This window comes from Bufo gargarizans, chromosome 7 (assembly GCF_014858855.1).
Source record: "Bufo gargarizans isolate SCDJY-AF-19 chromosome 7, ASM1485885v1, whole genome shotgun sequence".
Lineage (NCBI taxonomy): Eukaryota > Metazoa > Chordata > Amphibia > Anura > Bufonidae > Bufo > Bufo gargarizans.
The window spans coordinates 2,238,081-2,253,016 of record NC_058086.1 but is presented as its reverse complement, the minus strand read 5'-3'; the positions used below and the strand labels follow the sequence as shown (position 1 = coordinate 2,253,016).

Sequence of the window (14,936 nt, the reverse complement as noted above, 5' to 3'; positions counted from 1 at the left end):
GTAAGACGCTAACAGTTGCCAAGGAGACCCAGCCTGAGGGCTGGGCCTCTTAGGCTTCCGTAGTTAACAGGCACCAAGCCTCGAAATGGCTTGGGTGTTTTGAGTCCCCGCCACAGCACAGAGGGGACCCGATCCATAAGGTGAGGGAGCGCAAACCTCCCATATGCCGCGGTCAGCGCTGACCGCGGCATATGAGGGGTTAATCAACTGGCATCGGCGTTGTCAGTAACCGCCGGATTTCTGCTGCTGACCGGGGGGACCGCACGCGGGGGGAGGAATGACTCCAGGACGAGAGCCTCGTCCTCGAGCGCTAAGTGCCGGCGTTTGAGGACGAGCCATCTCGTCCTGGGGCGTTAAGGTGTTAAATAGACATTTGTAAACAAGTAATGTTTCAAAGGTTCGAAAACATAAGTTAATACATATTTTAAACATACAACCACAAAGACCACCATAAAGTTTTTTTTTTTTTCCTTTCAAAATATGTATTAATGCACAAAAAGTGCTTAGTTGACAGATTACATAATGCTTAATTGTCAACATTATTTTGTTTATGAATAAAGAAAATCCGTCAAAAGTGACCGCTTCTATCCGTTGGGAATAAATGCTTTTGATGAATCAAAAAAAGTGTCTGTGCATAACTTTTAACACTACACATTGCTACAGTAGCCCACAAGATGACATAAATAACAATTTATTAAATGGATTCAAGCTGTCAGGGTACCGAGCCTTCAGGCCACAATTTGCTCTCTAACCAACATTGATTGTCGTGTTGAATGGTAAGGTTGATGTGGTAATCCTGGGAAGGGATTTGTTAACGTGTCAGAATCCGGCTTTTCATCATGCAGCCTAACCAAATTATGCAATACACATGCACATTTTACTATAATCTCAGCAGTATCAACAGAAACGTTCATTGCTGTGTGAAACGTTCATTCGCCATTTTGCTGCTAAGATCCCAAAAGGGCATTCCACCACCCTACGTGCTCGACTTGGCCGTTAATTAAATACACGCTTGACAAAAAAAATCTTCTTTGAGGGTAGGGGCGCATAATATGTTGGGATAAAGCAAATGCCTCATGCCCAACAAAAATATACGGCATTGCTGGTTCCAAAGTTCCTGGGTGAGCAGCATTTGGTGGAATGTGAAGGGAACCTTCCTGCAGTCGACTTCCAAATGCAGATAGGTTGAGAAGATTTGAGTCACTACTGCTGCCATATCCCCCTACTTTGATAACTGTAAAACAGTAATTGCTGTCCACCAGGGCCAGAAGAACAACGGAAAAATATTTCTTAAAATTAAAAAAATCTAGAACCACTTAAAGGTGGTTTTTTGAAGTCGAATGTGCTTCCCATCTAAGGCACCCAAACAATTTGGAAAATTCATTTTAGAAAAAAAATCTGGCAGCTTTGTCCAACCACATTGCTTCTGTTGGCTCCGACATCACTAAATCTTTCAAGGTCATCCAAATAGACTCACATGTTTCCTTTATTATTACATGAACCATGGATTTGCCAATACTTAAAATGTAAAGACAAACTCATTCCCGTTGCTTAATACCTATATTAGATTTCGTAATAAAAATGCATAAATCAACATAAATGCGATACAAACATACCTGAGTCTTGCGATACAAGTAATACTCAGGAGAAATAGCCCGCCTCATATTCATATCTTCGTGTGTCAAATGCACACGCACATTATCCAGTAAGTAATCAAAAACCGTTATGTTCATGCGATAATAGTTTTGAAACTTATCAGGATACCTGCGCAAATCAGAAAAAAGCAACTCAAAATGCCCTTTGCTTAAACGCTGATAATATACAGGATGCACCCAAGAGCGTCCCTTCAAAGCCCGCATCCTTCTTTGCTCATAATGCAGAAGATGAGAACAAAAAAATCGAATACAAAAGAACTTCACAATCCACTTCCAAAAATAACACTTGCAAGGGACTGACACTTGAGACAGGCATCATCATCCTTGTGCCCATGAGCTCCTTTTTTTTTTTTTAAACAGAGCTAAATGGTTTGTCACGCGACAAAGCAAAAAATGTCATGCGACTGTGTCGCATGCAAGGCGCAATATATTTTTGTCGCGCGACATTGGTGCAACAAAATGTCGAGCGACAAATGTCATCGTGTAGTAGACCTAGCCTTATACTTATAATTAAAATCAGCCTATGGGGCAGACAGGCTGTCAGGGGTACAAGACTAACTGCGACGTGTACCTGCACATTGGGTTGTGCTGACTGATCCCCTTTTTCTTGCAGTTGTATTGAGCTGGTGGTGTGGCTGACTCCAGTTGCCTCCGAAGGTGTACATAGCCTGTAAAGATTTTGTAATAATTGTTATACCATACAATGCTATAGTAAGAATTGAACTAGGTTTTTACAAAGTGTATTAGAACATAACATAGTTTTATATTTTAGTATTTGAATAATACCCAATTATATGATTTTATAAAACTTTTTTTTTTACATAATTTGTGTTGAGTAGATTTTTATTTGTGGTTATTATGTTTTTAAGGGATGCTTGTGAATTTGGAAGACGATTCTGCGTTAAACCTTATTACTGAAAGTAAGAAAGTTAAACATGCAGTAAAAGCGATAAGTATAAAATAAAATGTTATATTATATTAGTTTTTATAATCTGTATTTGTGTCATATGAATTCTAACTCAAATGACTAAACTTCTTTGATATATCCACTAGTTAATATAAGAGAGTTTAGATATTAAAGTTAGGAAGAAATAGCATGTCACTTGCCGGGAGGATATAAGGGTGGGTCTCCAGCCCCTTCCAACAGGCCTTGAGAAAGCGTCTACCGACTTGAAACGGCCATGGGTCGGTTTTTGTGTAGCAAGTCATACTTGTTATATGTATGCAAAAAAAAGAGGAAAAAGAACTGGATCGCACATCCACATGCTATGCTTTGATCTCTGATGCTTAGCAGAAAACGGCTCTACTTACCGCATGTGTACCGCCTCCTATGCTACTGAAGCATTAGTGTACATTTTGATCAAAAGGCATAAGCCCACTCACCATGCCAAGGTTGCCTCTGAGTGGGATCTACTCTAAATTTGGCACGGCACTGTACGGCGACCACTGACACAGCGGTGCCGACCCAGCTGCCAAACTGCACTCCTGCTGCTTGACAATACCAAACCTAGCACTGGGCCCCCCCAACCCATCAGAACAGCACCAAAGCGATAACGGCCACCGCAGCACCGCACCATGTGAACAGTTGTCAAAAGCTCTCAGGAACTCCAACTGAGAGCATGGTAGGTTTATTAAAATCCTCATGCAAAATTTTGCTAATTAAAATCACTTGGGCTGAATGGGAGGAGTTCTGATACCAGAATAAAGAGGACAGATTCTTTATACATATGCAAAAAAAAAAAAAGAACAAGAACTGGATCGCACATCTACATGCTATGCTTTGATCTCATCCCTGCTGCTTAGCAGTAACCAGAGTTACTTAGTGCATGTGTACCGCCTCCTATGCTTTTTTGCGTACTTGTGATAAGTACCCACCGTGTAGCGAATAAAAGTGCCGTCCTGTTTCTAACTTTGAAGTATTGAGTACTTCTATTGTGCACTGAACACCCATGGACATTGTGAAACCACAAGTCTCAGGATAACCATTGAGGTAAGCAGTAGTGTCGGCTATGTCGTTTTACTGGATTGCCAAATTTTGAGGTTAACCCCTATGAGAAGTAATCTGTGCGTTACCGCTGCAGGTCCAGCCCCATTGGTGTCAGGGGTCTGTAGAAAAGGTCCCCAGAGGTGAACAACATCTTTAAACACATCTTAAAGGGGACCTGTCATCAATTTTGTGCTGAACGCATCAAGGACAGCATAAAGCAGAGACATGCGCGCTGATTTCAGCAGTGTGTCACTCATGAGCTAAAAGTAAGTGGTTGCTGAAAACCAGCATCATATTCTTTGTAGTATAGTCCTAGAAAATTAATCAAAATCTACCAGAGAATTGTCAGGCTTATTCATAGGCTCCTGCTCTCCCCGCCCAACAGCTTATCACCAGTCTTCTTATTTTTATCCCTAGAAGAGAACTGTCGATCATCAGCAGATGGGCGAGGAGAGCAGGAGATTATGAATAAGTATGACTCTTCTCAGGTAGATTTGACTCTTTTCAAGGCATATGCTTTAATGATTATGATGCTATTTTTTGGCAACCATTCATGAGTTTTCGGTTGCTGGCTCATGAGTGACACAACGCTGAAACCAGCACGTCTGTCACTACTTTATGCTGCTCTTGCGGTCGCAAACCAACCTTTTGATGTGATGCTGTCTCCTAATAGTTCACAAGTTAAGTGAGCCAGCTCGAGGTCACAACACGTACAAGATGTGTTCCTCATAATGCCCCTCTTTATCATAATGAGCAGTGCATGTATTTATACACAAAATGGATCTCCTAAGTTAAAAATATAATTACATTCAGTTGAGCTAACCTTTCAAGGCAGTATGCCTGGTTTAATGGTGACTTTCCCAGTGGCAGACTCCCTATAAAGACTGGTGGTTACATTTTCCCAGTTCATTTTTATAAAAAAATGTCATCACTTTGTCTTCTGCAGCCTTCAGTTTTAATGCATCTTCAAATTCTCAGGGAAACCCGTCAGAGCTGCTCAAATGGCTTGATCTGTAGCCCTTATCACTTGTTCCCTAACTTCTCACAACCACTAATTTAACCCCTTCAAGACCAAGCTAGTTTTCACCATAAGGACCAGGCCACATTTTGCAAATCTGACATCTTTCACTTTATGTGGTAATAACTCTGGTATGCTTTTACTTATCCAAGCCATTCTGAGACTGTTTTCTCATGGCATATTGTACTTCATGTTAGTGTTTGAGTCAATATGTTTTACCTTTTATTTATAAATAAAAATAAAAAATTACGGAAAATTAGGAAAATTCATTATTTTCGAAATTTGAATTTCTCGCTTATATCATTGGGGGACACAGATCCATGGTATAGCTGCTTGCTGCCACTAGGAGGCGACACTAGGCTTAAAAACTGTTAGCTCCTCCCCGCCAGCTATACCCCCTCCGGCCAGGAGAGAGCCTTAAGTTTTTAGCTTAGTGTCGTAGGACGGTGTTGTTCATTTTTTATTTTTTCTTCCCTTTCAGGTTGGGAGTCCAGGGCTATTTAGAGATCTGCATCCCCACAAAAAGACAAAGCGGACCAGGAAGGCTTGACCTTCCTGTTCCCCCCAGCCATGGGACAACCTGTTTCCGCCCTCCAACCCAGTCCCAGTCTCTGGCGGCCCAGATATCCCAGGCGGGGAAGTACCTTTGCGAGGCAGCTCTGGATGCGGGCTACATGGTCGCGCGGTCCTCCGCCTTTGCCGTCTCCATTCGATGGGAACTCTGGTTAAAGGCCTGGCAGGCCGATTCTTCCTCCAAACGTTCCCTTCTCTCCCTTCCTTTCGCTGGGTCTTGTCTTTTTGGGCCCAAACTTGACGAGATCATTTCTGAGGCCACGGGTGGCTAAAGCACTCATCTTCCGAAGCCCAAACCCAAGATTCTTTCCGACCACGTCCTTCCGCACCTCGTCAGTCCTTTCAGGAGGTTTGGCAGGCCCACATCTCAGACGCCTGGGCGCTTGAGGTGGTCACTTCAGGCTACAAGTTGGAGCACAAATCCATGCCCCCAAACTGTTTTTTTTTTCCCTGTCCCGTCCCCCCAGGGAACCTTCTTGTGCGGGGGCCTTCTTTCAAGCGGTTCAAGATCTGCTGGTCAGGGGAGTGATCTCCCCCATTCCGGCAAAGGAGTGGTTTTCCGGTTTTTACTCCAACCTCTTCATGGTGCCCAAGAAGGAGGGAGCGGTCCGCCCGGTGTTGGACCTCAAGAGGCTAAACCGTTACCTTCGAGCGCCGTTTTCACATGGATTCCCTTCGCTCCGTGATAACCATTCCCCTTGCGTCAAGGAAGCTAACTTCTGTGGATATCCAGGACGCTTACCTGCACGTCTCCATCGCGATCGCCCACCAGTGGTTTTTGCGCTTCACGATACACTCGAACCACTACCAATTTAGTCGCCCTGCCATTCGGTCTGGCGACTGCGCCAAGGGTGTTCACCAAGGTGCTTGCTCCGCTTATGGGCCGCCTTCGCTCCAGGGGGATCACTTTGATTCCGTACCTGGATGACATTCTTATCATAGGGTTGTCATTCCGGCAGTGCGAGGAGAGTCTGAAGATCATCTTGGACACCCTCGCCTGCTTTGGATGGCTAGTGAACCTGCGAAAATACTCCCTGGTTCCGTCCACTCGGATTCGGTTCCTCGGTATGTTCTTGGACTCCGGGTCAGCGCGGGTGCGTCTTCCAGTGGACAAGGTGAAGGACCTTTGTAGCGCAGTGCTCTGTTTGCTGAAGCAGCGCACAGTTTCCATCCGGACTTGTATGCGGTTGTTGGGCCTTTTATAGTGGCCTCGTTCGAGGCGGTGCTATTCGCTCAATTTCATACCCGGTCTCTTCAGCGGGCGATCCTCTCGACCTGGGACAAGTCCCAGGACTCCTTGGATCGTCTGTTTTCCCTTCCTCAACAGGCTCGGTCGGACCTCCATTGGTGGCTCTCCCCAACTCACCTGGAGATGGGGGAAGTCTTTCCTTCCGATCAGATGGACGGTCATTACGACCGACGCCAGTCTTCAGGTTTGGGGAGGAGTCTTTGGCACTTGGACTGCTCAGGGCTTATGGTCTCTGTCAGAGTCCAGATTGTCCATCAATGTCTTGGAGCTTCATGCAATTTTCCTTTCGCTGCGCCATTGGTCTCCCCTCCTGCGGGACTTTCATGTCCGAGTTCAGTCGGACAATGCCACAGCGGTGGCATATGTCAACCATCAGGGGGGACTCGCAGCTCGTCCGTCATGTCTGAGGTGGCGAGGATTCTCAGGTGGGCGGAGACCCATGTTCCGGCCCTGTCGGCGGTCTACATCCGTGGCGTTGTCAATTGGATGTCAGATTTTCTGAGCCGGACGATGATAGACCCCGGGGAATGGTCTCTCCATCCGGAAGTGTTCGACGCTCTAGGTCATCGCGGGGGGCAGCCGGACGTGGATCTGATGGCCTCCGGGACTCCATCACAAGCTTCCGTGCTACTTAGCCCGCGCAAGGGATCCCGCAGCTTGCGGAGTGGACGCGCTCGTGGAACGGGTTCACGTTCCTCTGTCTTTCCACCGCTGTCCCTCCTGCCTCGGATTCTCCACAGGATCAAGTGGGAAGGCGTGAGACCCTGTTGATCGCTCCGGGCTGGCCGCGCCGGGCATGGTACTCGGATCTTGTCCTCCTGTTAAGGGATGTTCCGTACCTGCTCCCTCTCAGACCCGATCTTTTGTTGCAAGGGCCCGTCTTCCACCCGAGTTTAGATACTCTTCGTTTGACGGCGTGGCTCTTGAAACCTTCCTTTTGAAACAGCTGCGTTTTTCCGATGCCGTGGTTCGGACGCTCATTCGGGCCAGGAAACCTACTTCTTCCAGGATATATTATAGAACCTGGAAGTCTTTCCTTCGTTTGTGTGAGGAGCGGGACCTATCTCCCAGATCCTTCTCCCTGCCGGTCGTTTTGGCTTTCCTTCAGTCCGGTCTGGAATTGGGCATGGCACTGAGCTCCTTGAAGGGCCAGGTGTCGGCCCTTTCCATTTTCTTTCAGCGATCTTTGGCTGGTCTGGGTCCTGTTAGGAGCTCCCTTCAGGGCGTTGGGCACTCCGTTCTGCCGTACTGTCCTCCGCTTCATCCATGGGATCTCAATTTGGTATTGGGAGTTCTGCAGGCTTCCCCTTTGGAACCCTTGCGGGAGGCTTCCCTCCACCTGCTGTCCTGGAAAGTGGCCTTCCTGGTGGCCATCACATCCATTTGGAGGGTTTCAGAATTGGCAGCTCTGTCCTGCCGTGAACCATTCCTGATCTTTCATCAGGACAAGGTGGTACTCTGTCCGGTCCCTTCCTTTTTACCTAAGGTAGTATCGGCTTTTCACCTCAATTGTCCCTTTGTCCTGGGTCCTCCCATCCGCGGGAGGTGTTGTTGCACCGCTTGGATGTGGTGCGGGCTCTGCGGATTTACCTTTCGGGTGTGGCCTCCTTTCGGCGCACCGACGCCTTGTTCGTCCTTCCGGAGGGTTCTAGGAGGGGGTTAGCATCTTCCAAGGTGACTATCTACCGGTGGATTCGCTCCACTATTTTGGAATGTTACCGCGTTCGGGACAGGACGCCCCCTCACAGACGCATCCGTGTTTTGTGGACTGCCAAACACACCATGGTCGTGTGCATGAAGCCTTACCCAATCTAATGAACAGGAGTTCCTTTTCAGAAAAACTATAAAAACGGCATTGGAACATCTTGAAACAAGATACAATTATAGGGGAAAACCACCCCAATATCCCAAAATTTTCTTTAGGAAGGCAAAAAACCTGGGGAACTTAATAGCCCCTTCGGTAAATACTAATACCACCATAAAAAGGAAAAGTCAAAGTAATCAATTATCCTATAATACTAAGATGGGCTTTTTTCAGTGTGAAACATGTAAGGCCTGCCAATTCCTGAAATGTAAAGAACCCATCAAGGAACTAAAAAGCGGACAGAAAACATATGAGATTAGGAGCTACCTTACTTGTCACTAGGGGCGTTATTTATTATATCAAATGTCCATGTGAGAAGTTGTATGTGGGTAGGACCAAGCGGTCATTACAGACTAGAATAAGTGAACATATATAGAACATCAAGAAGAAGTTTGACGGCCATCCACTGTCACGACACTTCTGGGACAAACATGAAGGAAAATTTAGGGGCTCCACTTTTGGAGGAATTGAGCAAATAAAACCCGACCCAAGGGGAGGGGGCTACATCAAACTGATGTCCAGGAACGAACGAAAGTAAATGGATATATAATCTAAATAGCCTTGCACCTGTTTGACTCCAATCAAGAGATTGAGTTATTTGCTTTTTTAGAATAATAAAATAAAAGACTAGAATGACCCTTAACAAAGTAATATACTATGTCGACCTCCAGAAAAATGAGAGGGTAAATAAAACATGAAGATTAAATGGAAAATCACCTTGGCACATATGAATATATAGGAGAGGTAAAGACAGCAATGAATAGTTCAATATAATGCACTCTGGACTGATATTAGTCTTCTATACAAACAGGCTGCTTTCCATGGGGACTTACGCGCATAAAACTTTAAGCAAGAGAGCCCACACCTTTCACTGAGGAAGGAATACGTGTATTCTGAAATGAGTCAGAGGAAGTGTGGGCCTGCGAGGCTTCTGTAGAGTTCAGTGTGTGACGTCACACCGAAGCGCTACCTTGGAAACAGCGCCACTCCCCCCGCACGTGTGAGCTGCCGGCCTGAGCCGCACGTGTGAGAAAAAGGAATCAGAAGATCTTTCGAACACAGACAGTACATAAGGAAGACTCCCCCTGGACAGAACTCCTATTGCAGCATTACCTTACTTTGTACTATCTGTGCTCTATTGAGTTCTTTATGCATTTGTGTTAATGGAATACAGCTAGGGTTTCCACATTGCCATCTATTACAATTCACTCCCCGATCATTTGTCTCATCCTTCAGTCAGTTCATCTACTATGCTGGCAATTAACCCTTTCTGAACCCAGCAGCGACAGATCCCACATACTACAATGGTGTTTGGCTCCTCCTATAACGACAGCGCTAGTATCCTCTACTCCCTTAATATAAAAAAACAGCACACTTCTGGAAAAACATTCTTTGGACAGATGAAACCAAGATCAACCTCTACCAGAATGATGGAAAAAAAAAAAAAAAAAGTGGTGAAGGCCTGGTACAGCTCATGATCCAAAACATACCACATCATCTGAGTCCCTAGTGTTTATTGATAATGTGACCCAGGACAAAAGCAGCCGGCTGAATTATGGGGTTTTCAGAGACATACGGTGTGCTCAAATGCAGCCAAACTGATTGGTCGGCGTTTCATAATACAGATGGACATTGACCCAAAACATAAAGCCAAAGCAACCCAGGAGTTTATTAAAGCAAAGAAGTGGAATATTCTTGAATGGCCAAGTCAGTCACCTGATCTGAACCCAATAGAGCATTTCACTTGTTAAAGACTAAACTTCAGACAGACAGACCCACAAACAAACAGCAACTGAAAACCGCTGCAGTAAAGGCCTGGCAGAGCATTAACCCTTTCGCTACAAGCTCCGTACATGTGCGGCGCTGGTAGTGCTGTGCAAGCATGACGCCCGCACGCAGCAGGCATCATGGCCGGCAAGTCTCTGCTGTTTCAAACAGCAGAGACCTGTGGCTAATTACCACAACCGGAAATGATGTCGATCGCGGTAATTAAATGCTTTAGCTGCCGTGATCAAGTGAGATTATGGCACTGAAGCCCTGTGCGGCCAATCAGGACTTCAGTACATGCGCTGAATTGGGGCAGACTGACCGGTCGGGCACTTCAGACGTGGTCCGAGGGCCCGGCCAGGATAGGGGCCCGCCGCAGCTGTGCTAAAGAGCTATTTTTCACCGCCTATTTCGCGTCCCCTCGTCACGTGACCTATTCCTCCCAGGAGCCCATACATTAGAGGCTTTTCCTAGTTGGACGAGGCAAAAAGACCTTTCATGATGTCACAACCACTTGATCCTGCGTGGGTGGAGTCAGTCTCCTGGGCTGGCTGTTCAGTGGGAGGAGGTAAAGGACCTGTGATGCTGTATAGGCGAAGTCAAGTGGGATTCCCTAGGTAAAGTCTGTGACCAGGGCCCCACCTATGTTGTAGATCTACAACTTTCAGAATTTCTTGCCCACCAAAGACTGCCAGGACATGCTCAGAGTTTTAGCAGCAGCCTCAGAGCCACGGGTTGGGAAATATTGGTCTACAGAATTATTTATATATCTTAACTTGAACAAGTAATAGTTCATTTGGCTTCATTTGTGTCATCCTATAGGCTCAAAATTGCTTGTCTAAAATAAATATTTTCTTTCCTTCTTGGTCTATAGTTTCTGAGTTTCTTTGTGAATGTACACTACTTGAAATATATCAAATTCCCTTTTGTCCTCTTAGTGAAATTGGCACCTCCTAACCTCCAATGGCATCAGGGATCCAACAACTTTTATATTTTAAAGGGATGTCAATTATCCTATTAGGGTATCCTAGCTTGGTCCAAGAAGGGGCCTATGTTTTGGATGTTCATTAATTAGCACAACTGTGTGTGTCCTCCTGCCCCTTACCTCATCCTAGTGGTGGTCACAGCCCTTCTGTACCTTGGTGCCTCCATTACAGCACCTGTGTTACAGTGTGTCAGCACACAGAGAGCCCTGCATACAACCTGCTGACTGTCTCCATCTAACATAAGCTTTTCCAGGGTGAGATCCACCTGAAGCTGCTCGGTTCTTTCTTTCAGCCAGATGTTCTCTGTGATTTCTGGGATCTGTCTACAGTACTCTGTGAGAGTCTGTGTGTGTGTCTGTGTCTCTCCGTGTGTGTGTGTCTCTCTCCGTCTGTGTCTGTGGCTCTCTGTCCCTGTGTGTCACCATGCCCACAGTGTTCCTATGTCTTGACGCAGCTGCATCAAGACATTCTGTGCGGGGCAAGAAGAAAAAGAAGGAGGCAGCGCCGCCAGCATGTAGTCCGTGGGAGAGACAGGGGGAAGTGTTTTGAGCGAACTTGTGTTTTAAGTTCGGCATCTAAAGTTTGGGTTCGGATTATCAAAGTATCCCGTTATGGGTTCTGCTACCACGGACCATAGCGGAATTTAGAATCCATAACGGGATGCTTTGATAACCTGAACCCAAACTTTAGACGCCAAACTTAAAACACAAGTTCGCTCAACACTAGTAGGGAGGCACACTAAGGACGTAGGTAACACTACCACATTATCAGCACTAGTGTTATCTGTAGTTTTACATAGGACTGCAGGTAACACTACTACAATTTCTGTACTCAGATAGCCATCACTGTTATCTGTGGTGTTACATAGGACTGCATGAGACTTTATCGCCCAAGGGCCCACATGAGCCTGAAGCTGGCACGGTGCGATGTGGGTGGGACTGTGTGTGGGTGTGGCTTGAGGGTGGGCGGGGACACAGGGGCTTCATAATCTCCTATTGCCCGGGGGCCCCATGAGTAGTCAGTCCGCCCCTGCGCTGAATGCTCTGAATCTCTATGAAGAAATTCAGAGCATTAATGCTGCAATTCTTATTTTGGCCGCAGATAACAGGCTAACATAAGAAATGAGCAAAATGCTAAGAAATTGTAATTTTTTTAATTGCTTATAGGTCAAAGGATCCGGAAAAAAAAGCTTTCCGTTTGTACACAGTTCTGTTGCCGGAACTGCCTGCCAGAAGTAAAAAACGCTAGTGTGAAAGTACCCTTAGTTCCTCACATTTTTATGCAATCATTTTGTTCAACCCACTGAATTAAAGCTGAAAGTTTGAACTTCAACTCCATCTGAATTGTTTTGTTCAAAATCTATTGTGGTAATGTACGGAACAAAAATTTGAAAAATGTTATCTCTGTCCAAATGTATATGGAACTAACTGTAAATCAAGTTTTAGTGTCTCCATTTTCTGAAAGCCATATTTCTTAATTTTTTATTTTTTTTTGGGGGCGGTTGCCGGAATCCTCTGCCGCAAGAGTGAAAGTACCCTTAGTTGGTAGAACATGTGATACTTTATAGAGTAGGACATTAGGGACGCGTTTTTTTTTTTTTTTTTTTTTTTTTTTTTTTATTATACTCAAATTTATGGTGAGGGGGCTGTTTTGCTTTTTTACTTGAAACTTTATTTTTTTAACTTTTTATATTTGTCCCACTATGGGATTTCAACTTTTCAGGGTTTAATCCCTGTTTCAATACAGTACATTATATGCTGTATTGTGCTGTACTGAACTGTCAGTGTCTTACAATGTAAGACGCTGACAGTTGTCTAGGAGACCCAGCCTGCAGGCTGGATCTTCTGGGCTTCCGTCGTTGGCAGGCTCAGATGCCTGTGTAAGGTAAGGCATCAGGGCAGCCATAGCAACCATCAACTCCCTGTCACCACAGCACGGGGGCCGATGTGAGTCAGTGGGAGCCCCCTCCCTCTGTAAAGCCCACACGTGCCATGGTCAGGGCTGACTGTGGCACGTGAAGGGTTAATCCTTGATGCCAGCGGATGCAGCAAAGGGCCGGCTGTCAGTAACAGCTGGGCCTGTACTGCTGATCAGATCACATAGATGCACGTGAGGATGCGGTAAGAGACTGTATTCCCTTACGTACATGAAAATGCGTGAAGGTGTTAAAGGGGTTATCCTGTGACTAATGTAAACAATGATTCTGTTAGAATCTTGTTGCACTCTTCTGTATCTTTTTTGGAGTAGGATTCCCGCCCCAATTGTCAGTAATGAAAAGACTCTGGTGAGAGAGAGAATAAACATTGAGCGCAGTGTGGAATGCCGAAATGTTGGTATACCGCTGGTGAGAGACATTAGTCTGAAGACAGCCACATGGCCTAAACTTTGCATTTAACGCCGCAGTAACCTTATGATTTAATAATAAAAGAAATCAAGTTAACACATTTATATGCTGGAGTCTTTTCTTTAAGTAAAAAATGATCCAGAGATCTCCCCATTCATTGCTTTGCTAGATTTATATCGAGCTGGCAGCTCAAGGGAAGTGTCTTTTTCTTCTGCAGATAAAGGGGGCATGTCCATTCTCTCCCTATCACAGCTCAAAAAAAAAAAAAAAAGAGCAGGTGGCGCTATACCGATACATTTTATTGAAGATCTCAGTGGCTGTGCTAAATTTTTTATTACATGCAATTACAAAAGTATTCAGATCCAGGTGCTGGTTTGAAAACTGTAGAATATTTTTTGTGAAACAACCACTTTAAGCCTTAGGATGAGTTGACTTCTCTGTCAAGGAGATCTGGCAGACTGTACTGGTACAAAGCAGATTGCCGCATCTCACAGGATCCGGCATTGCTGGATTATCTACTTCTCTGCCAGATCCCCATTGAGGTCCAGCTATGATCCGACCGCTTTCTGACATAAATGTCAGATTTCAGCACAACATTTGTGCCGGATTAGACAGCCGGATCTCCTTGATGGAGATGTGAATGAGGACTTATTTAAATCCGTTTGAAACAAATTAACTTTAATTAGTGTTTACGAGTAGGGATGAGCGAACTTGTGTTTTCAAGTTCGGGGTACAAGGTTCGGGTTATCTAAGAATTCCGTTATGGATTCTGCTACCCTGGACCATGAAATATGGTCCCTGGTAGCAGAATCCATAACGGAAGTCTTAGATAACCGAACCTTGTACGCTGAACTTAAAAACAGAAGTTTGCTCAACATTATTTTTGAGCTGTTTTGTTTTCAGAGATAAATCTAGAGACAGATTAACCCATAGAATACCAGCTCCACAGGGTCACAAATCCCAGCGCTATCACATGATCCACCCCTTCAGGTAAATCGTGCAAAAACAGCCATTTTCTGGTCACCTTCCCTCCCAAAATGGAACCAATCAAACCGTCATCTCATCCCGCAAAAAAAATGAGCCCCTACCTAAGACAATTGCCCAAAAAATTAAAAATATGGCTCTCGGTCACTTGGTTATAGTAGGAGGAGACTATAACACAAAAACAAGATTTTATTCTGTTCAAAAAGTCTTTCACTGTGTAAAATTTAACAAAAATAAAAATAGACTTATTAGGTATCGTAACAACCTGCTCTATAAAAATATCACATTATATGCCCCCTCAGGTGAATGCTGTAAAAAAAATATTTAAAAAAACTATGCCAAAACAGCCATTTTTTTTTACCTTACCCCAAAATGGTACCAATGAAAATTTTATGTCATCCCGCAAAAAATGAGCCCCACATAAGACAATCACTTAAAAAACTAAAAACCAATGGCACCCCTAAACCAATCCATCAAAATTTGCGCTGCAAAAACCATATGGCGTTTCT

General features: G+C 44.9%; 1 protein-coding gene across 1 annotated transcript in view; it reads left to right on the top strand.

The window, feature by feature from the left end:
- MEI1 (meiotic double-stranded break formation protein 1) overlaps window positions 1–14,936 on the top strand; it is a 502,988-nt gene that overhangs the window by 35,328 nt on the left and 452,724 nt on the right. Inside the window, exon 3 of the mRNA XM_044301444.1 lies at window positions 2,525–2,575. Coding sequence (XP_044157379.1) covers window positions 2,525–2,575 — 51 coding nt within the window. The remainder of the gene's footprint in view (window positions 1–2,524; window positions 2,576–14,936) is intronic.